The following is a 20,359-nucleotide window of genomic DNA, read 5'->3' as shown; positions in this document are numbered from 1 at the left end:
TCCGCATAGCGACATCCTTTATTAGTCTCTCTATCCTTTACTAGGCCATCTATCCTTTACTAAGCCCTCTATCCTTTACTAAGCCCTCTATCCTTTACTAAGCCCTCTATCCTTTACTAGGCCCTCTATCTTCTACTAGGCCCTCTATTCTTTATTAGACTCTCTATCCTTTATCAGGCTCTCCTACGTCATCAGGCTCTCTATTCGTCATTAGGCTCCCCATCCGTCATTAGGCTCTCCATCCTTCATCTGGCTCTCCATCCTGCACTTTAATGACGAAGCCTGGGAAAATGTAAATTGTATTCTCTTCTCAATTACAGGGCAAGGCCGCCATTGCTCTTCAGTTCGCCAATCAAGACTACCGCGCGCGTCTTCCACGTCCTAGTCCTCGTCTTCAGACTCCACAAGCGGTCTCTTACGTCTTGCTCTCTTGCTCGCAGTTCCCATTGCGCTCTCCTCGTTTTCCTGAAGGTTGGCCTTCTCCGCACGAAGAAGATTGTTCTTTGCCTCAGTAAAGACTACCCGGGCAATACGCGGAGTTTTTCCCTTCTTCATCGGCCAATCTTTCAGTATCAAATCACAGGCCGTGTCCAGTTCTGCTCTTGTCGCATCAGCGCTACTAAAGTGTTTGTTCTTGTTCAAAAATACGGCTGCGTAGCTGTTCAACAAAGACTTCTCTCTGTCGGTAAAGTCGATAGGGTAGGTGATTGAGCTCGCAGGTGGCATCGGAAATGTAGACGCCCATCGATGGGAGGCACGGATGGCTTCGTTCCAGACGACACCCCGCTGTTGTATGTTTTTGCCAAAATGTCCAACTTTTTTGCACCGCCATGCTGTGGGCGCATACTCGTCGATTGTTGTACACTTATGAGCATAACTAGGAGGAGATCTCAGTCCCTGCATCGTCGCAGTCCTGTTCGTAGGGGTGAAGGTGCTGTTTTTTGCATGTGGGGTTCAGCGTTCGCGCTGTTCTTTTCAGCTCTCTTGGCAACCTTCCGAGCTGTCCTGTCTGCAGTAGTACCACTACTTGAGCGTCTCCCTGTTGCCAGCGCTTGAACTATGCTCTCTATTCTTTTGGGTCTTCCGGCCTTTGTACCTGTCTCTACCTTGAGCAACGCTGTGTATCGATCGCCCTTGTTCATGCTTTCCCATTGAGCTTCCGCAGCAGGTACCTGAGCAAGCGCAATCTTGAGATCTTCAGGCACAACGATTGTAGCAGACCCTGCGTACGCACGATCCCATCGTCCGTCTGCTTTCGCATCATCAACGGCTGCCAGGCCAGCGGGACGCATCCGGCCAATCTCTATGAGACGGGCCACCGTCCCGACGTTCTTCTGAGACCACATACTGTTCGCTCTCCGAGGTGTGTAGCGTACCGTCCACCAGGTCTCATCGCAGGCGTTGGCGCGACCATCTATCCAGCCATAACATAGCGCTACTTCGACGGCTTCCGCTGCCGTTATTGAGGGTGTGCCAGAATTCTTTTTGGCGAGCTTCACGTAGAGGCCGGGAGCCGTGGCATATTCGCGCTCGAGAAAGGTTTCGAAATCTGTACACGTAGGAAACGCCTGTACGGGGAATTCGGGCGGTGTTGCCTTGGGCGGCATAGTGGCTAGTGTGGGGTTGCGGAGCAGCGGGAAACGCGATGCGGGTCTTTGCAACTGGACAGTGTCTAGTGAAGAGAGGGACATGCGGTCCTGAAGTTTGGCAGCATGCGCGTACCTATTCACCGTCATTAGAGATGGCGTGTAGTCGTGGAGTCGATGCATGTCCGTCGCAAAGATCGGGGAGGAGGCGCAGCACGTCAGGCGCGCAATCACGTGCGCACGTGTGCACGCGCCAAATCACTCTATCAAGTTGATGAGAAGAGACGCCACTACACGTTCATCGATCGTTTGTGTCTAGCACTACGTTCGCACTTCAGCAGGCGATTGCTATACGCTGTCTGCTCCCATTGCCACGTCTTCCGCTGCTCTGCCTCTTCTCTTCTGCAACCCGACTGTGCCTCCCAGAGTTTAGCGAGATTTCGAGATGAGGGGTCTGGGGTAACGACTGTGGGCGCTGGGCGCGTCATCTTCAGGCAACGACCTGACACGCACGTGAGATCTTTGCAATACAAGCGCTACTAGTGCAGTTCAGTCTCGAATCACGATTTGTCCGCTCTCACATTCGTTGCTACCCAATTGAACGCGCCTTCCATTGCTACAAGTCGCCATCTAGAGCTCAAGTCATTGGGTCTGTTCAACTCTGTTGACTATCAACACGAATGTCCAATGCTCCCATCGCAAGAGCCGCAGCCCTGACGCGAGTAATTGGGCAGTCGGGTCGCCGTTACGTTGTCGAACGACTACTTCAAGATCGGCCGGGCAACCATGGACGTGTGTATCTTGCCACGTTAGTTGACACTATCCGAAACAAACAACATGATATTCGTCTGACGTCTTTTGCAGCTCGGAGAATCGGAAATACGTACTGAAGACAGTCCCTGAGAAAACTTACAAACATTGCAAGACCATGTTTGACACTCTTCGCGGTACGTCTCACGTACGTGTCGCCGAGGACACCGACTCAGAACATTGCACATTCATACATCCATACCGACGTGACCACCTACTGTCTTTCGTTCAGAAAGACGTTCCGCTTCCCACAACAAAACTCGTCCTTCGAGACGCTCTGCGTGGGCTCGCAGCGCTACACGCCAAAGGGATGGTGCACACCGATATAAAGCCAAACAACATATTGCTGGATTGGAACGATCAAGGAGGGGGGCTAGAAGTCAAAGAAGTGCAGATTGCTGACATGGAAGATATGGTTCACCTCCCGGATAACCATTACATCAGTGGCAGGCAGTGGGGAAACTGGATGTGGCGCAGTCCAGAGGCGCACGCAGCGGCAGCGATACAAAAGCCGACAGACATGTTCTCCTTCGGTCTGGTTGTAAGTGGCCTACCACTTGTATCGCGCTTCAATGAGTAACTCAATTTCGCAGTGCATATACGCCGTGACAAAGGAAGCAGTTCTCGCTGTAGATCCAAAAAAAGCTACAGAAGACAATCCAATCGAGGCCATCGTCGTTCGACGTCTCATATTTTAGCGACCTAGAAGATATGGAAGGGTTGATCACCTACCTGGAAGATAGCCCCTGGATTGGCTACCTGAACTTCGTGATGGCGAATTTCAGCGAAGACTATCCAAGACGTCCACTCTGCCTGTGGAGCGATCTCGACGAAGATTTGAAGGATCTTTTGACGAAGATGATGAGTATGGACCCGAAACGACGCATCACAGCTTCTGAGGCTTTGGCGCACAAGTGGTTTGCGGACGTGCCTTGATGTATCTTGCAGAGCTCAGCGCTGTCGACTGTCCTTTGGTCCTTTGTACTATTACCCTCATGTAGAACGACCTCACCTCTCTCTCTATAATTACCCACTCAATCAATATCTCTGCTCTAGGATCTTATCAAATTACAGCATGCGTGTTTTCGTGCATAAAGAGGCACACTAGCCTGAGCCGCAAACGAGCGTGCGCCAAACTGCAAGATATAGCGGTAAAGATCAGGGTATAGGTCAAACATGCTGTCCGATCAGCTGTACACCAGAGATCATTCAGGTTCAGTCTAGTCCGTCGAGTAGGATTTGCATTCAAGACAAATCCTCGTTATAGTCGGAGCTGGGCGTCAAGCGTCAACGTTTAGTACAAAGGTAAATGTACATGTGAGTGCGGGTTAATGAACCTATATTACTCGCTTGAATCCTATGATGCAGGACAAAGGCGGTCGAAGCCATCTAAAACACGACTGAAAAGGACAAAGCTCCGCCTCAAGTGACTACTGTAAACGTAGATAATAATGCGTGTCTATTGGAACGCTTGAACGCGGGTATCGTAAGCATAAAACCAAGTACTCCAAATGCTCATGCAACGCCTATCCTAACACTTCTTATTCCCGCTCACGGAATAGCTGCAGGATCCTTGGGCCAATTGGCCGCAAAGGCAGTCCATGGTGTACCTCGCATGACCAGATTGCCGTCCTTGTCAGGTACGTACAACTGTGGCTCATATCCCTGTACACTCGCCCATGACCAAAACAGCCGTCTCCAGTAACAAGTCACTGCCGCTGGTGTCAGATACCTTCTGGTGAAGGTCTCGTAACTGTTCTTTGCAATCTCCTCAGCTTCGTTGTCATGCGCACGGTAGTACTCCATAGCCGATTCGAGGTTTCCAAAGTTCTCGGACGCTTCAATGTAGTTCACGTCGGGACCAGCAAGCCTCATTAGGTGAGTGTGAAACTCTTGCCATTCGAGAGGGTGTGTGACGAGGGCTGAGCGGCAAAGCTGGAGGTACTTAAGGCGGCCGGAGTACGAGGTACCTTCGGTTTGGACGGTGAACTTGTATCTAGAAGACGGTCAGTACGGTTTCATACCCATGTCGCGGCTTTGTCTCTTACCCGCAGAATTGCCTCAGATTCATAACGTCCTTGGTATGCGGGTCGCTGGCGTTGTTGATGACCACAGGCTTGATGTCGCTCCATTCCTTGCCTTCGCTGACTCGGACCAGCTCCTTCCTCAGCTTAGCCATCTTGACCTTGCCCCGCCATACGATCCTAGGGTCCTTCTTCGCCCATGGCAATTCGGTCTCCTTCTGCTCAATTTCTTTCCTGATGCTGTTCCAGCTTGGAGCATGGGTATAGTTCCACGCCCAGTACGCGTAGTTTGGCATCATCCAAATGTCCTTGTACTCCGGACCCTCCTTCCGGGTGTACCCAAAGAATGTTCCCTGTTTCCTGGATCGCCGCGGCAGATCGTCGAGCGAGAGGGAGAATTCGACGTTTGGGATCGAGGGGTCGGATGTTGAGGTGGTGGAGACGGCGCGGTCGATTTGTGCTAGGGTTCCTAGAATGCGTTCTCTCTCGTTTCCGTTCGTGACGTAGCATTCCTCTGGCTTTCCGGCATCGACGACAAACAACTAGGAGTGGCAGGTTAGTTGTAGCCCGGAAATTGACCAGACGCGTATAGACGTACCTCGCCCTCGTATACCATAACCCGTAGCATGCATCTTCCCTGATCGATTTCGATATCCTGAATATGCACCTTTCTGCCTTGCCTTAGGCTAACCGACTGATCTAAGCTGTGATACAGCTTTGGAAAGGCGGAATCGCATTGGTCATGGCTGAGTGTGTGCACATTGGCATGCAGGTCGGCGTTGAAGTCCCAGTCTCGCTGAAGATTCCTATGGTGTGAAAAAGGAATATAGTTGTGTTTCGATTGCCCCCATATGGACCATAACTGGGTTGCGATCACAAAGGTCGAGATGTAAAAGACGAGGTGCGAAAAAGATAGACGGTACGCCTTTGGCATCATGATTGCATAACGAGTGAACAACGCGCGACTGTATTAACGAATGACTGAGGGTAAGTTGTGAGGTCGAGAGGCGAAGTTGGAGAGAGACAAGAATCCCAAGAAATGGACAAGACTCGAGAGAAAAGCCGCCTTCAGATAGTGCCCCATTTGATACGAGCGTCCATTCTGACAAGCGTCGACTGAGCACAGCTAACCATTAGTAGCGGAGGGTGTCCATGCGAACCCCTGGGCTATCCCCACACCATGACAGACTGGGCAAGTACGAGCTGACAGTTCGATCAAGGCCCTATCAGAGAGCCGCTAGAGCCGGACACGATAAGTGCATGGCCTGGAATACGATCAAAAGGATCTGAAGGTGTCAGGAAAGAGTGGATAGGAGTTGTTCGCCTGGATCGTTCAGGGGTAGAAGCTTCCGTCAGACCCTGGCGCTAAGACGCATCAGCCTCAGCTAGTCGTATCTTTGGCTAGCTGGCGAGAGCACGCGCACGCAAGCGACTCTGACCGCGAACGCTAACGGGCATCAACAATCACGCCGGCCGCGAACCGCCATATTGCAGTCCAACCCAGTACCATAGAACTAAAAGTGCGCGAAGGAAACGTCTTGGAGTAGTCCCCGATGCATTGACGTCAAGCAACGCCATGCAATGGGAGAACTCTTGTTCGAGGGCCCACGCGGCTTAGCGCGGGAGCTTAACACTCCAGGTGGACTTATCCCCTGGCATCTGCAGCTCTATACCCTCAGCTAACTGTACATGGAGGTGATGGGACGTCGCAAGGCGAGCATCACAATCAGGAAGGTGGGATCCGCAACATCCGACGAGGATCAATGCGCCCCAACCCGTTCGACCCTGCGCCGCATAGAGACCCGAATGCCCCTCTATCTTACTATCAGTGACCTTTTTGGTGTTCGGAGCCATGTCAAGGAGAAACCCAGACCCTGCCACCTATCAACAATCGTCACTCTTGCTCATGGAACATTGCATACTCGCCGACATAGGAACACAATCGTTCATTTGCCGATACGACACGGCCTGGTGGAACAACGGCTGAGTGCGGCACAGGACATTGACAGAATGCCTGACTGTGAAATGGAATGGCCTAATCCCGGTGGTTGATCATTTATCTGCTCTCACGCATTCGCTCTCATGCTCGACCCGGCACACGGCAATGCCATCAGAACCTTGAGGCATGATTATCTGATGTTCGAGAACCCACACGCCAGAAAAAGGAAATCCTCAACCGTTGGAGACGCTAGTCTTGCCTTGCACGCCTTCTGGTAGCCTTGAATCAAAAGCAACGCGAACATGACTACACAAGTGGCAATGCGAGAGTTCCGTCAGGCGACTACCCGAGATATAATGTGTATAGCGATAGCACTTGCAGGGGCGTAGTGGGGTGTGGAAACGCATATGCACTAACTCCACGGAAGAACTTCCACTTCGCGAACGCACCCATGGCTTGCCAAAGCTTATCGAGCGCTCGGACGCGCTCATACAGACTCTCCTCACGGTATTCTCAACATATGCATCATTTGGGGCATTTTCAAGCAACGAAAACAACTGTTTGTACCAACACGTCGTCGGGCGAAGAGATCACAGTGCTCGCTACTCTCAACTGTTGTTCTTTTGTCTCTTTGCGCATTTCACTCCTGAAGACCAAAGAACAGCATACTGTCGTAAGCCGGCACTCTCGTTGTCCATGTGCTGTTTGACGTCCCACCACACCAACGGCACATTTTTCAGCACTTCTTGTGTAGCCTCGATACCCAACTCATTGGCTTCCCCGCCGATATCGTTGAGTGTGAGTAGACGCTGATATCGTACAAGCTCCTGATCCTGCGACATGACGGGCAGCGTGCGGATGGTTGTTGGCAATTCCCGTGAGAATCGGTCGTGGAAATCAAGAACTTTGAAACACATTTAGCCGTTACTGTGGGTCGTGTGTCTATGTTTGTTTGGGTATGATTGCGCGTCAAACAAAGAGAATGCTCGAGTGAAATCCAGCAGGTTTCCGGGTCTCATCCTGAGGTGGTTTGTAATAATTAAACCTCCAGGAACATGAACCTAGATATGAGAGGATATGGAATACTTTACTGATGGCAAGTGGTGAATGTACATCAGCGACAGCTTCTGTTCTGAACGTGACTTCTGTGACAGCATATCTAAAGACGCCTTGAAAATGCGAGCGACAACCGCTCAATGCAAGTCTAACAAATCATCTAGCCTCCAGCAAACACCTGCGCTATGCCAAAGCAAACCATACATGAATATCATGTCTCTCATACAAATCGTAATTCGTGCCATCATTTTTACTACCGCTTCTTGTTCTTCTTCCCACCACCCGGTTGCGCGACAGATTTCAGCGCCGCATGTTCGGGATGCTTCTTCAAGTGCTGATGCAGTTGAGTCTTGGACGAGAAACCAGCGCTGCAGCCATTACACTTGTTTTTGATATCGGGCTCTTCGCTCTCAGCCTGTTTTGCAGCCTTCTTCATGCGCTTCAACGCAGCCTTGCCGAGCTTGGGTTCCGGTGGGGCGGTGACTTCTGGTTCTGTGGGATCTTCAGGTTTAAAGTCGAGATCTTCGGTGGGTGCTGTGGAGGGTTCTGTGCTGGCGCCAGCAAGTCGTGCTTCTATTTCGGAGCGCGAACTATATTCGTCGTCAACGTCTGAGCTTGTTTCTGAGTCGACGGGCGATGCAGAAATTGTATTACTAGGTGCCATTCGGTCCACATGGCCTTCTTCCTCGTCTGTAGTGTGGTCGTCTATGTCAAGCTCATTCGTCTTTGTCGCGAGGTTTTTCACGGATGCATCGGAGTCTCCACCACCAGAAACTTCGGGTTCCATCGCAAGCTCATCCTCTACCGGTAGAATCTCATCGCTTTTGAGGGCATCTTCGTCCAAATCCAGATGGGCGTTGTCCTTTTGCATCTTTTTCTTGAGAGCCTGGATTGCTTTCTGATGCTTCTTGCTCTTCTCATGGGCATCGTATTGCCGCTCGCTCTTGAATGTCTTGTTACACGCAACGCATTCGTAGACGTCCTCCTCGACTTCACCTTCGCTTTCCTCTTCAAGTTCATCCGCCGGACGTGCGGTAGCCCAACTTGGCACCGCCTGCTCCTCCTGCTCCATCTTGGCGATCTGCGCAGCTCTTGCTCGTGCAGCCTGCGCTTTCCTAGCATCCCGCTGTGCTTTGGCCTTGTCCTCTGCCGTCTGTGTATTCGGAGTATACCGTGGGTCTCGCTTGCGTACGAACGCAACCAGCGTTCTGACCGCATCATTAAACGCCCTTCTGCCTTCGTCGCGGATCTTTTGGTTCTCCTTCTCAGCAGCCCTTCGATAGCGGCGATCAGGTTGAAGCGAGGGGTTGTATTCGTCCAACCATGCAAAACTTTTCACCGTGGCGAAGCCGTTCCATGCGGAATAGAAGTCGCGCACAACACCTTCGTACTCATCGTCCTTGTGCCCAAAGCTAGGGTAATCCGGTACATCAAGGTCGTCATAGTCAGCGGCATACTCCTCTTCGCGCGCAAGTTGCTCGAACGTCTCTCGTACGAAGCCAAAGAAGCCGTTCGGCGAGTCTGAGAAGTCCACATTCCCCCTGAACTTGCCCATCATCTGCGTTATGTCGTCGGCTGTCGTAACCTTCATGTCACCCTGGTAATGGTCGCTGGTCTCCTCGCCAGTAGTACCCCGCAGTATATCCCTCTCGTGTGCATCGTACCATGCGCGCTCCTGGTCATCTGAGAGAACTTCATATGCGGATCGGACTTCGGCGAAGAGGGCAGTGGTACGTTCGACATCGCCGTAGTTTCGGTCGGGGTGCAGCTCGAGCGCTTTTTTGCGGTATGCCTTCTTGAGTCTTGTGGATGTTAGTATTGAATACGTTACGTGCGTCGTGTCACGTACTCGTCTTGGGTGGCATTGCGCTCCACACCCAGTAGTTCGTAGTAACTTGTCTTGACTTCGCCGGCATTACTAGGCGCGTCGCCGCCGCCGGTGGACTGTGATGCACCCATAGTGGCTTTGGCTCGATGCAGCTAGGTGTACGGTTCGGACGTATTCGAGATTTTCGGGTCTCGGACTACCTGCAGTGGCAGTGGCTGGATGCTGCAGTTCAGTTGTGTGGGCGTGTATGGGAGAGTGACAGCATATAAGTTTGTAGTGCAGCTTTCACAGCTTCTCGGTGCGCGTGCTGACAGCCTGCTATACACCGAGACTACCCCGGCTTTCACATCGTGTTAGTTGGGTGAGTCGCGAAGAGCCATGTTGCGTCACTGCAAGCAAATCGCCTATGACTGTGCGCTTGGCGTTGATTGGTCGCGGACTGCGAAGGCGAAAAGTTTGAGCAGACAGTGATTGAAGAAGAGCGCTATTGGAGCCACCGCAGTCTAGACAGCGCCGAAAGCCGGCACACGCCATGCTTTGATTTGCTTCATAAGAGAGGCGCATCCCCATGTCTTCGTGATGGCCTAAGACGAATCTCCATCGAATTCTGGGGTCTCCATTTAGCGGCATCCTTTCCAGGCACACAGGCGCATGACCCGCGGCGCAAATCGCCCTTGTTGACAAGTCGTAATTCTCTCACCCAACACCATTTCTTCCCCACCACCACACATCTGGGACTCTTTGACACTTCGTTCCCAATAATCCTTCTCTACTACACAGCCGCATCTGCATATTCCAGGGCGGTGATCGCTGGAACGCTTCGTTAGCCCGACCCGGAACTGTGGCCGAACAAGCGTGGAAGGTACCCCGCTAAGGGTCGCAACCACTCAGCTCCCCACGTGCCTCCTCTGCGCCTTCTGATCGGCCAGCCCTACCACGGTACCTCGTCAACCCTGCCCAAACATGAAGTTCGGCCATCTCTTCAAGCAGACTCTCCGGGATGAGGGCTTCCCGCCAGAGTGGGTCGACTCGGCTATCTCATACTCGCAGCTCAAGAAATGCATCAAGAGGCTTACCGACGAGCTGCGGCAAGTGGGCCTTGACCCTGCCACCTTGTCCAAACTACTCAAACATGTCGAAGACTACAATGCTTCTACCAGAGAAGACGATGATCAAGAACGACCTTTCGAGTACATTCTCAACCCCGACAGTGCCAAGGACAATGCATCGCCCTCGCGCAAGGCATTCCATCCAAAGCTCCTCTTCTACGTAAACGAGTCGAGCGGAGAGGTACTGAGTGCCCAGCTCGATGATGACACCAGACGCAAGCTTCAGATGCTGGCTGTTGAGACGGGCATGTCTGACATGCGCGTCTTGGACGACTCAAAATCGTCACTCCAATCCATCGACTCCATAGATCCATCCAATTCTATAACTACCACCCCGACCAATGCTTCTCGCAACCGACCAGGGTACCGTACAGTCGAGGTTCCCATCACCTCGGATACGGAGTTCTTCACCAGGCTTACCAGTGAAGTTACAGGACTGGAGAAGTTGCAGGAGCGGGAGCAAAAGCGAATGAATGTCCAAATCGAAGCATTAGGGAAGCAAGTTGCAAAATTGACGGATCCAGACCGAAGAGCCAACAGGAAAATGCTCACTGCTTGGCGTCAAATCTTCCAGATATACGTGGAAGAAGGCATCTTCTTTGGAACAACAGAGATGGACCACAAATCGCACGACTCGGAGAAGGCCATGGCGAGACTGGCAGGATTCTCAAATAAGATTGCCAAGGCTGGTTTAGTGGAACAACTGAAGAAGAAGGAGAATCTACAAGCACTGAACACCTTCATGCACATCAACCGGGAGATTCTCCAGGGCCTGCGATTCGGTGAGATCAACCATAATGCCATGATCAAGATCCTCAAGAGTAAATACCCCCATATCCTAACAAACATGGAGACGCTGAACTAACATGTCACTAGAATTCGATAAACGCACAGCGCTAGGCGTAAAGTCCACATTCCCACGTCAGGTAGAATACCCAGAATTCTCCGAACACCTCGCCAAAGCCGTCTGCGCAGAGGTCAACACACAGATTCTATCGCACGTCCCGCAGATAGACGACTACTCTTGCCCTATGTGCATGGAGATCCAATGGCGGCCCGTAAAGCTTAGCTGCAACCATACCTTCTGCATTCGATGCTTGATCGTCATGCAGAACAACAAGCAATACAACTGTCCGTTCTGCCGCGAGAAGACGGTCTTTGATGCGAATTCAGGTCAGCATGTCTCTGACTCATAGACGCCTTGGAACATCATGCTGACTTTGTGACTATAGACAACTTGGACACCGAACAAGCCGCCTTCCTTAAGAAATGGTTCCCAGAGGAAGTCAAGAACAAACAGCGGTACAACGAGATGATGGCAGGCGTGGACCAGTACGGAGAAGTGTATGCGACCGAAAAGTGCGTTGTAATGTAACGATCGCAACTTTCACGGGTCGCATGCTAAATCTGTGCCAAAGATTCCTGCGCGGTGGCTCCTTGTGGTAAGTCGTCTGCACCTTACATCCCAAAACAAGTTCGCTAACACATCATTAGGCACATGATTTGATTTCGTCTACAGGATTTGAGCGCTTTGCCAAGAGCTGTTTTGAGATTTTTACCCCAAAGATACCCAGCACATGTTGTGCATATACACTAGCCAATAGACTAATTCAACATATCTCTACTACCGTCATGTGTGATTTGAGCTGAGCATTTGATGACGCTAGAGAGTGAATTGCATCAGCACAGAGAAAGCAGCTGAGTGGTGACGGACTTCGTATGGAAGAAACTCCAGAAGGGAATTTGGATAATAAAGTAATAGATACGTGTATAAGGAACATCGTGCAGTAATGTGCTGCTACAACAGCGAAGCGCGTACCTTTCGATCTGTCTTTAGACAATAGTAAACGCCGTCCCTAGATGCAACCAAGTAATACGCTATGAAAGGAGAGAAAAGAAGATGCCAGTCTGAGGCTCGTTTAAAGAAATTATACACTGCGCTCCGGGCTTTCACCCTCGGCGACAACCGCCACACCCAGCCCCCGGTCGGGAGACTGGAGAACGAGTTGCTCGTGCCGCCTCGCACGGATGAAGTCCGATACACTTTTGATCAAGATGAACCAGCCAACAATCATCAGACCGTACGCTATCCAGTCACTGCCTGTAATGGCACTCGCTGCGGGTGTCATATCACTGCCCCCTGTGTTTCCACTGCCGACCTTGTCCGGGTCAAAGTCGTGCGCATTCGGGTCGTTTGGAACGCCACCGTCGAATCCCTGTCCGGGGTTATCGTTGCTACCGTTGTTCGGAGAGAGTACGGCGGAGCGGAATCCGAAACCGAACTGCACGAGCGTGATACCGAGACCAGCGCGGGATCCGTTCTTTGCGGCGTGGGTCGTGTGGAGGAGGTAGGTGAGAAGGAATCCGACGAGTTGGAAGGACATGGAGATCATGGCGTTCCAGAGGAAGCTGAAGAGGGAGCCGACGGGGAGGCCTTCGACAAAGACTTCATCGCCAAAAGTGCCGGGAGCGAGGATGGTGGTTTCCCAGTAGGGTGGTGTCGCGTCTGCGGCAGCTTGTTCATATGTCTGATGCATGTTAGCAGTGATTCACGCGACTTATCGATAGTCTGATACGTACTGGAGGCTTCTCCTCGGCATCCTCCCCTCTGGTAGGCTTTGCGCTGAGATTTGCCCAGACACCACCGTTTCCTCCACCGTACACCCGTCCTGGAGTGGGCGCTTGTGTGTTGAATACTGGCAGTTCCGTCACTCTCCTTTGGATGCCCGGTGGCGCCGCTTCCTCTTCTGTCCTCGGATTTCCCCGCATCAGCCGCTGCCGATCGTCGCGCCCATCGTTATCGTCGTCGTCATCCGAATCCGAGTCGAAGGTATCGGCGAGTGTGCGGTCTTCTTCGTTCGTTATCGGATCCTCGGATAGGAGATGCCGTGATGTGCCGTTTGGTGATGATGCGCGCGAGTGGAAGGAGGGTGGTGGCGAGGCCGGGGGCCACTGCTGGCCGGGTTGCAGCGTCTGGGGAGAGTCTTCTTCGTCTTGGGCGGCTACCTGGATTAACGCATTAGTGCTGTCGTTGCGAAAGCAATATAGGGGTTTCGCGCAGTCGCATGGTGGTCGGGATGGACCGGGGCAACGCACCCTCTCGTAGCCCTGGCTAGGCATGTTGCGCGGATAACCGGATGCGTGACGTGAAGGGGGCGATGGGATATCTGCTATCGGGTGTCGTCAAGGCGGGGAGTCGTAGGAATAGGTAAGGCAGCGAGCGCGGACGAGAGAGACGGCGGTTGTAGGAGGGAGGTGCAGGTGGGTGGAGCGTGTCAGGCGGCAGGTGCAGTGGAGGAGGCGTTTCAAATGCAAGTTGCTCGCTTTTGGGCCATGCGACACGGCTGCTGCGCCACGATCCAATAGCGCCTGGACCCTGGTTACCGAAGCATCATCGACTTTGAGGCCGAACAAAGTGAAGAACTTCACTTTTTTTCCAATTCACACACAACCATGGCGAATACTGTGAGTATACAGCGCTGCATTGTAACACACTCAGCTGACATAATCCAGATAACAAAGCAATACACCCGCCTCCTCGCTCTCTGGCCAAAAGACGCTCTGCGCCCAAATTTACCCTTCACACGCGCAATCGAGCATCATGGCAAACCATTCGGCGTCCAACCCATAACACCCACTCCCGAAGAGGGCGCAAAGCCCCAAGCGCCCGCATCCACAACACCGGCCGCATCTTCGCCGCCTGCGAATCCCAAGCTCGAGCAAGCCCAAGTAAACGCACTATTCTCGTTACTAGAGAACCGATATAGCACAAAGTATGCGCTGTCACCGGGTGTACTGAAGCCAACATCTGCGCCGGAGCACTATACCAGACTGATGGAGGAGATCGAGCGGGCGCCTCAGAAGACATGGTGGGAGGCCAAACTGGATCAGTGGAAGATGAAGATTCGATGGTCTTGAGGAACGAATTTACGACCCTGTATTATACTGTGAAGAATGTAAAATAAGGATAACATGTCATGGACACCCGAACATGCCCTCGCTCGCCTTGTCCCGATACGGCAGGCGCGCTCGTCTCTTTATGGTTCAATCTGCTGCGCGACACTGCGTTCTTACCACTCATCTTCACTATCACCTTGCCTAGAGACGCTATGAAAATCCGCTCCAGCCATTCTTATTTACACTACTCTTTGCTCAACTTCCCCTCCAAAACACCGCGACAAAACCAACGACAACCGCCAATTAACTATCTTCTGCAGCGATGTCGGGACAGATTGAGGAACCGGCGATCGAGTTCAAGTCTGAACATGGGCGAATCCTGCAGACAGACGCCTTCGAGTGAGTTCTTCACTTCTTAGAAAGAACCAATATTGATAGCGTTTAGCCTCTTCGACACGATCACAGTGAACGTTGGCAAGGAGGGAACCAAGTTTCCGGTCCATGAAGCTGTCATCAGGAGAAGCTCAAAGTTCTTCGACAAGGCCATGAAGGAAGAATGGGCAGCATCTCGTGTTGATGCGCGCACCGTCACTCTTGTCGACGAAGACCCGGCTATCTTCAAAATTTACCTTCATTGGTTGTACTTCAAGACATTCCCTACTGTCACCACGAAGAATACAGGGAGGTTCAATCATGAGACCGGTATGCTTGGCAAGAGCTACGTTATGGGAGAGATGCTCATGGATACTGCATTCAAAAACGCCGTCTTAGTCGCCTTCCGTGACGCCCTTCTCAATCAGCCTTTCTACAAGCCACTACGTCCCGGCTCCAGCATAGTCAAGACCATATACGATGGAACTCCGGAGGGATCCCCTGGCAGGCGCTTCATGGTTGATGTGTGGGTCAGAGAGGCGAAAGAGAATTGGGCTATTCACCTTGACGATATGCCGCTCGCCTTCACGCTGGACTTGTCAAAAGCGTTTATGGCATGTGCGAGGACACCCAATTCAAAGATGACCTCGTGGACAACAAGCATGAAGGACTTCATGGAGACATAGCTCTAGTCATGGTTGGCGGTCTGTGAGAGGGACTTACAAGCGTGGCGTATCGCACACATCGTCACCGCAAAGGTGAATTGTGGAGTCGGAGCAGCTGATGAAGGGATTGGAGATTGCAGAAGTAGTATGCTTCAGGGTGTTTTAGCATTTGCCCCCAAGTAGATGTAATGACAAGCAAGCCGGGCTCGCCTGATCTCGGGGTTCTGTCTAACCAGATCTGCGCTAGCCTGTGTCGAGACAAATCCACCTTCCAAGCAGCGTCACCCAACTGACCCTCCTGTCTCTAATTCACTTCGATCGCATCATGGACATAGCCCCTGGACGGCTGATTGAGCATCGAGCCTTACCCACTTTACCCACTGAACTATGGCTCACCATATTCGAGCATGTGGTCACCTACGACACCCACATTTTCTACCAGTCTCTCGAGTACAGAAGAGAACGAACGCGTGATCTACAAAGACTTCAGTATGTATGCAAGTCGTGGAAGGTACAACCAATCCCGAATTAACCCACGTTCTTCTTATCTGACCTCTCGCAGGACTTGGTAGAGCCACTTGTCTACCGCCATCTGTCGATCGACGGCAACAACTATCTAGCATCCAACCGCGTCACAGCTTTGGCCCATCTTCTTGACCATCCTATCGACTCCGATGCGCCGAAAGCTTCTTGGGTGCGCTCATTCTGGATCCAAAGAGATGAGGGCGTAAGCCCTACTGAACCAGCCTTGATGGCGTTGCAAGCTGCATTGCCCACTCTGCTCTCCCGCATGACGAACTTAAGCGAATTGTTTTGTCGTTTTGATCTCCAGCGTCCGCAAATCGCAGCTATTGTACACTCTCACGGCCCACAACTTACAAAGCTGTATATAATCATTGGACGTCGCCTCATCCGTATTCAGGAAGCGCTTTCTCTTTTAAAACATTGCACAGCCCTCAGAGACCTCCACCTGGGGGTTAGAGGCCGGACGCGCGGCTTGGACGATGTTGAATCATCTGAGTTCCCTCATCTGCGCTTGGTCGAGCTGGATGCAGAGTACGCCACTAATGAGCTAATAGGCTGGCTCACACACTCGGCTATGCCCAAGCTTTCAGCTTTTGCAATCCGGAAGCCGCACGATAGCTGGAGGAAATTGAGTAATCTGCCTGCTTTCATGGCAAAGTACGGTGCCGGCTTGAGAATGCTGCAATTTGACGATAGCCAACTGGCCAACATGTCCGAGGTCTTTGATCACACATCCTCTCTGGAAGTATTTGATACTTTCGATGCCACAGGGCCTCTCTGTGATGTCCCTGTATCAGTCACTCAGATTGTGCTTCGTCGGTTTCCAGAGAATATTGGTTACGGAGTTCAAACTCTAGAGTCATTACTTCAGGTCGTCGGGTCGTTGCCGCCGGACAGGAAGTTACATGCCATTCGCATGTGTTCAATCAACGACGATCTCGAAAGAAAGCCATTTCTCTGGCGAGAGAAGATGAAAGTGGCGGACACGAGAAGGATGGAAACCTGGAAGAGGTTTAGGTATAATGTGAAGAAAATGCTAGACCTGGGCGTTTCACTTCTAGATCAACAGGGTGTTGCTCTCGCAAACGTCCTCATAGAGATGGGGGAGTTTCCAGAAGCGGATAGTGAAGAGGAAAGGGATGAAGAGAACGACGTTTAGGAATACTCGCGGTGTATGAATGATATGTTTCAGCAATCACCCTACATGGCCCGCGTAAAACCCTCACACTCTACATCCCAGTGCGACGGCCATACTGGCCCTTTATACCCATCCCAGCCACCACACATCATCCCCACCGCAAGCAGTAAGCCCGCTGAGCTCGGAAAATACGGCGTAGGCACTCTTGTTCCCCCCTCTGGCATTCCTACTTCATCAAAAGCATTGTTCACGTCAAGCAACTGACTAACAGCGCGTTCCGCATCTCCTCTCCTAGCTTCAGTGATTGCCAGCAACGGGAAATCCCAGCCGTAAGAAAAGGGAAAGTTCCAGGTCTCATGTACTTTGGTGATGGTGTTGTTGAAGATTGTCATGTTCACGCGAGTGTCTGGGGGCAACCAGCCATATATACCCAGAAGTCCTGGATGATCTTCCGTATATTCGGGGGTAGTCCACATATTTGGTATACCCTCATACGTCACATACGCGTTCTCTTCAATGGGGAAAGGCGCTAGGTTGTCTCGTACGTGTACCCAGGACTCCGGAGTAGATTTGTTTTGCCGCGCTTGCCACTTCGACGCTACGTCGAGACCAAAGCGCCAGTACGCTAGCTCGAACGTCGGATTAATCGTCTCGTTGGGATTAGTATTCTCAGAGACTGGATACATGGGCGGCCCAAGATCGTATTGATTCGTTGTGGAATTCCAGAAGGCATAACTGGCCATGAAGTCCGCCACGCCTGTCAGAACCTCATCCCATTTCTCGAGAGTCTTTTCGGTCGGGAAAGATCGGTATTCCATCTCGGCGAAGTACATGGGATGCGGTTGTTGCCAGATGAGTAGGCTGTTGATCTCGCCTGGCGCAGATCGACCGCTTGGGTCACTCATCTTGCCGAGGCGCGCGCCTTCGTATCCTTGCTTTTCAGCCCGTTCGAAGCTGCTGGGTAGAAAGCGCTCATAGACGCCGATACTGCGATCATAGAGGTCCCATTTCTCCCAGAACATCCAATGGGCTAGATGCCAGAAGACCATTTCCAGGTGAAATTTGCCGTACCATCCATTGTTCACCAAGCCAGACTCTTGTGGGGGATCTTTACCAGCCCCGTTGACCGCGAGAAGATACTGAGAAAGGATTGTGCGACGCTGTAGCTCATTCGCAGAGGCATTGTTGGCCGATGGAAGTGACACGAATGCACCAGTCGACCAGTAGTCTGCCCACCAGCTTTGTGACTTTTGCTTGACTGACTCTGCAGTGTAAGAGACATTGGCCACCCAAGGAGCGTATGTAACAGTGAAAGAGAGCGTCTCAGATCTCTGACTGGCGGCTAGGATGTATTTGTGCTCGTTTCTGTGCAGGCGCGAGAGGCGGGCATAACCTTCCCAAGCGATATCGGCCGTATATGTTGTTGCATCTAGTACATGCGTGATTGTCGCACCTTTGTTCCTGTATTCATCCGTCGTGGAATGGTTGGAAGTAGCGTTGAAGAGACCAACAAATGGTGCGTCGAACTTATTTTTCCCAGTCGCATACGGGAAATCGAAGAAAGCGCCCAGTCCTGCAGTCCTCACTAGGCTGGACGATATGTCTACAGCGATAGTGTCCGTTTCCGGACTTGCAACAGTTGTCACCACAACCTTTTCTCCGTTGATAAAGAAAGTGGATTTGATGACACCTTCCCAGAGCTCCAGCACCTGCTCTTTACCAGCAAGTAGGTCTTCGGTGACGTTCCCTCCTGCGATGCCGCCGAACCACAGTCCAACTCTTCCCAAATTAATACGATGTGGGTTCGCAATCATCCATTGACTGATGTCCTTCTGTTCTGGGTTGGGCTGCGCATAGTTGACGAGGCGATCGTGGGTCCACCAGTCAACACCGGTGTAGTCTGATGGAAGCGTTTGATTTGGTGTCGTTGGCAGAGATTGGTTGTGCCATCCCCAGGATGAAAGAGTATTGTGCGGCAGAAAGGTCTGGAGTCCGGTAATGTCTACACCGAACGCGAAGTTTCCGTTGCCAACCTGAACCGGGCTGTATGGGTTCGATTGGCTGAGCTTGATATTATACTGCTGGACAATCGACTTGCGATCGATTTTGCTCTCCACGACAGGCGATGTGAGAGAGAGTAAATATAGAACTTTGGCCCACTTCCCCAGTCGCAGTGGAAACATCATGGCTTCGTGATTCGTTAGCAACGCTTCTACCCGCTCGTCTTTATATAGCTTATGACGGCATCCTCTCCCGCCCTACTTTGATTAAGTCCCCGGTTGATCGTCCCCAGCGGCGGGGTCAACCTTTGATTGCATAGCGTCGGGATAAATACCACCGAACACGATGAGAAACAATCACGTCCTGCTACACATCAGCAATGCGATAAGTGATCAACCGGTGATGTGCGCAACTGAGAATGTGCCTAGGTGTTATCTTATAAATTATACGCTCCTCTAAGATTCTGTACGTTTAACTCTTATACTAGCGCTATACTAACGCGCTAGCGTAGTACTAAAAACTTCTTAAAGCTACTAAGCTAATTATAGCCTAAAAAATAAAGGTATTAAATACTATAAAACTTTTAAACTAATAAGTAGACTTAAATATAAATCTTTATAAAGTGTTTAAGAGAAAATAGTACTAATATTAGTAATATAAATTTTAGTATTATAATAATATACTATTATTACTTTAACTTTATACTTTACTTATACTATAATATTACTTTATTATATTAGATATACTATTTAATAGCGCTTATTACGCTTTTTTAACTATATTTAAAATATTTATTATTACTACGCCTAGTTTATCTACTTATATATTACTTTCTTTATTAATATTTATATTATTACTACTATTTTTTTTTTAGTTTCTAAGCTTATAATATCTTAGTTAAATATATATACTTATGCTATATTTAAAGTATAAATAAAATAAAGCTTATAATAAGTATAGTAATAATAAGTTAATAAATACTACTAAAAAGACTATAATAAAAAATAATACTAGTAAATAGACTTATTATACTTAGCGCCTATATATATAGTAGATATCTATATAGTATAAGTTAACTTAAGTAGTTAAAGTTCTTTAATAATATAGATAGTTATTTTAGAACTTTATTTACGCGTAAGTAATAAAGTAGTATATAATAAATAGTGTAAGAGCTAGTAGTTATAAGAGATAATAATAGACACTACTTAAAGTAGTACACACTTTATAGTTAGATTATAGTATCTATAGTAAGAATATACTATTAGCTTATAAGTATAAGTTATTATAACTTATAAAAGAAAAGGTATTATAGAATATACCTCTAGATACTCTTTAAGAGCATAGTACGTAATTATACTAGTATAGATTAAGATAAGCTTTTAGAAGCTTTACTACTTAAGAGAGCTTTC

The 20,359-nt window shown here is 50.3% G+C and overlaps 10 protein-coding genes across 10 annotated transcripts; 4 read left to right on the top strand and 6 right to left on the bottom strand.

Annotated features, from left to right (window-relative positions):
- Positions 1-381: 381 nt before the first annotated feature.
- Positions 382-832, bottom strand: J4E88_005389 (uncharacterized protein; the record flags this gene model as incomplete). Its single annotated transcript, XM_049399028.1, has 2 exons — positions 382-786; positions 827-832. The coding sequence occupies 2 exons, from the start codon at positions 830-832 to the stop codon at positions 382-384; spliced, it is 411 nt and encodes a 136-aa protein (XP_049254819.1).
- A 58-nt stretch (positions 833-890) lies between these two features.
- On the bottom strand, positions 891-1,736 carry J4E88_005388 (uncharacterized protein; the record flags this gene model as incomplete). The annotated part of the gene is made up of 2 exons (XM_049399027.1): positions 891-1,697; positions 1,731-1,736. 2 exons carry the CDS (start codon positions 1,734-1,736, stop codon positions 891-893), a joined length of 813 nt encoding a protein of 270 aa, XP_049254818.1.
- A 778-nt stretch (positions 1,737-2,514) lies between these two features.
- J4E88_005387 (uncharacterized protein) lies at positions 2,515-3,332 on the top strand (the record flags this gene model as incomplete). Its single annotated transcript, XM_049399026.1, has 2 exons — positions 2,515-2,972; positions 3,095-3,332. 2 exons carry the CDS (start codon positions 2,515-2,517, stop codon positions 3,330-3,332), a joined length of 696 nt encoding a protein of 231 aa, XP_049254817.1.
- A 615-nt stretch (positions 3,333-3,947) lies between these two features.
- J4E88_005386 (uncharacterized protein) lies at positions 3,948-5,188 on the bottom strand (the record flags this gene model as incomplete). The annotated part of the gene is made up of 4 exons (XM_049399025.1): positions 3,948-4,392; positions 4,445-4,962; positions 5,019-5,124; positions 5,181-5,188. The coding sequence occupies 4 exons, from the start codon at positions 5,186-5,188 to the stop codon at positions 3,948-3,950; spliced, it is 1,077 nt and encodes a 358-aa protein (XP_049254816.1).
- A 2,480-nt stretch (positions 5,189-7,668) lies between these two features.
- On the bottom strand, positions 7,669-9,374 carry J4E88_005385 (uncharacterized protein; the record flags this gene model as incomplete). The annotated part of the gene is made up of 2 exons (XM_049399024.1): positions 7,669-9,217; positions 9,265-9,374. 2 exons carry the CDS (start codon positions 9,372-9,374, stop codon positions 7,669-7,671), a joined length of 1,659 nt encoding a protein of 552 aa, XP_049254815.1.
- Positions 9,375-10,206: 832 nt separating this feature from the next.
- Positions 10,207-11,727, top strand: J4E88_005384 (uncharacterized protein; the record flags this gene model as incomplete). The annotated part of the gene is made up of 3 exons (XM_049399023.1): positions 10,207-11,173; positions 11,229-11,525; positions 11,585-11,727. 3 exons carry the CDS (start codon positions 10,207-10,209, stop codon positions 11,725-11,727), a joined length of 1,407 nt encoding a protein of 468 aa, XP_049254814.1.
- Positions 11,728-12,280: 553 nt separating this feature from the next.
- J4E88_005383 (uncharacterized protein) lies at positions 12,281-13,472 on the bottom strand (the record flags this gene model as incomplete). Its single annotated transcript, XM_049399022.1, has 3 exons — positions 12,281-12,880; positions 12,933-13,358; positions 13,449-13,472. 3 exons carry the CDS (start codon positions 13,470-13,472, stop codon positions 12,281-12,283), a joined length of 1,050 nt encoding a protein of 349 aa, XP_049254813.1.
- A 333-nt stretch (positions 13,473-13,805) lies between these two features.
- On the top strand, positions 13,806-14,270 carry J4E88_005382 (uncharacterized protein; the record flags this gene model as incomplete). The annotated part of the gene is made up of 2 exons (XM_049399021.1): positions 13,806-13,817; positions 13,866-14,270. 2 exons carry the CDS (start codon positions 13,806-13,808, stop codon positions 14,268-14,270), a joined length of 417 nt encoding a protein of 138 aa, XP_049254812.1.
- A 347-nt stretch (positions 14,271-14,617) lies between these two features.
- Positions 14,618-15,307, top strand: J4E88_005381 (uncharacterized protein; the record flags this gene model as incomplete). The annotated part of the gene is made up of 2 exons (XM_049399020.1): positions 14,618-14,648; positions 14,715-15,307. The coding sequence occupies 2 exons, from the start codon at positions 14,618-14,620 to the stop codon at positions 15,305-15,307; spliced, it is 624 nt and encodes a 207-aa protein (XP_049254811.1).
- A 1,561-nt stretch (positions 15,308-16,868) lies between these two features.
- On the bottom strand, positions 16,869-19,132 carry J4E88_005380 (uncharacterized protein; the record flags this gene model as incomplete). Its single annotated transcript, XM_049399019.1, has 2 exons — positions 16,869-16,975; positions 17,437-19,132. 2 exons carry the CDS (start codon positions 19,130-19,132, stop codon positions 16,869-16,871), a joined length of 1,803 nt encoding a protein of 600 aa, XP_049254810.1.
- Between the last annotated feature and the right edge of the window lie 1,227 nt (positions 19,133-20,359).

Source organism: Alternaria novae-zelandiae (assembly GCF_023758075.1).
Source record: "Alternaria novae-zelandiae strain BMP 2774 chromosome Unknown scaffold_10, whole genome shotgun sequence".
NCBI lineage: Eukaryota > Fungi > Ascomycota > Dothideomycetes > Pleosporales > Pleosporaceae > Alternaria > Alternaria novae-zelandiae.
The sequence above is the reverse complement of the archived record's forward strand: the minus strand, read 5'-3'. Positions and strand labels throughout refer to the sequence as shown.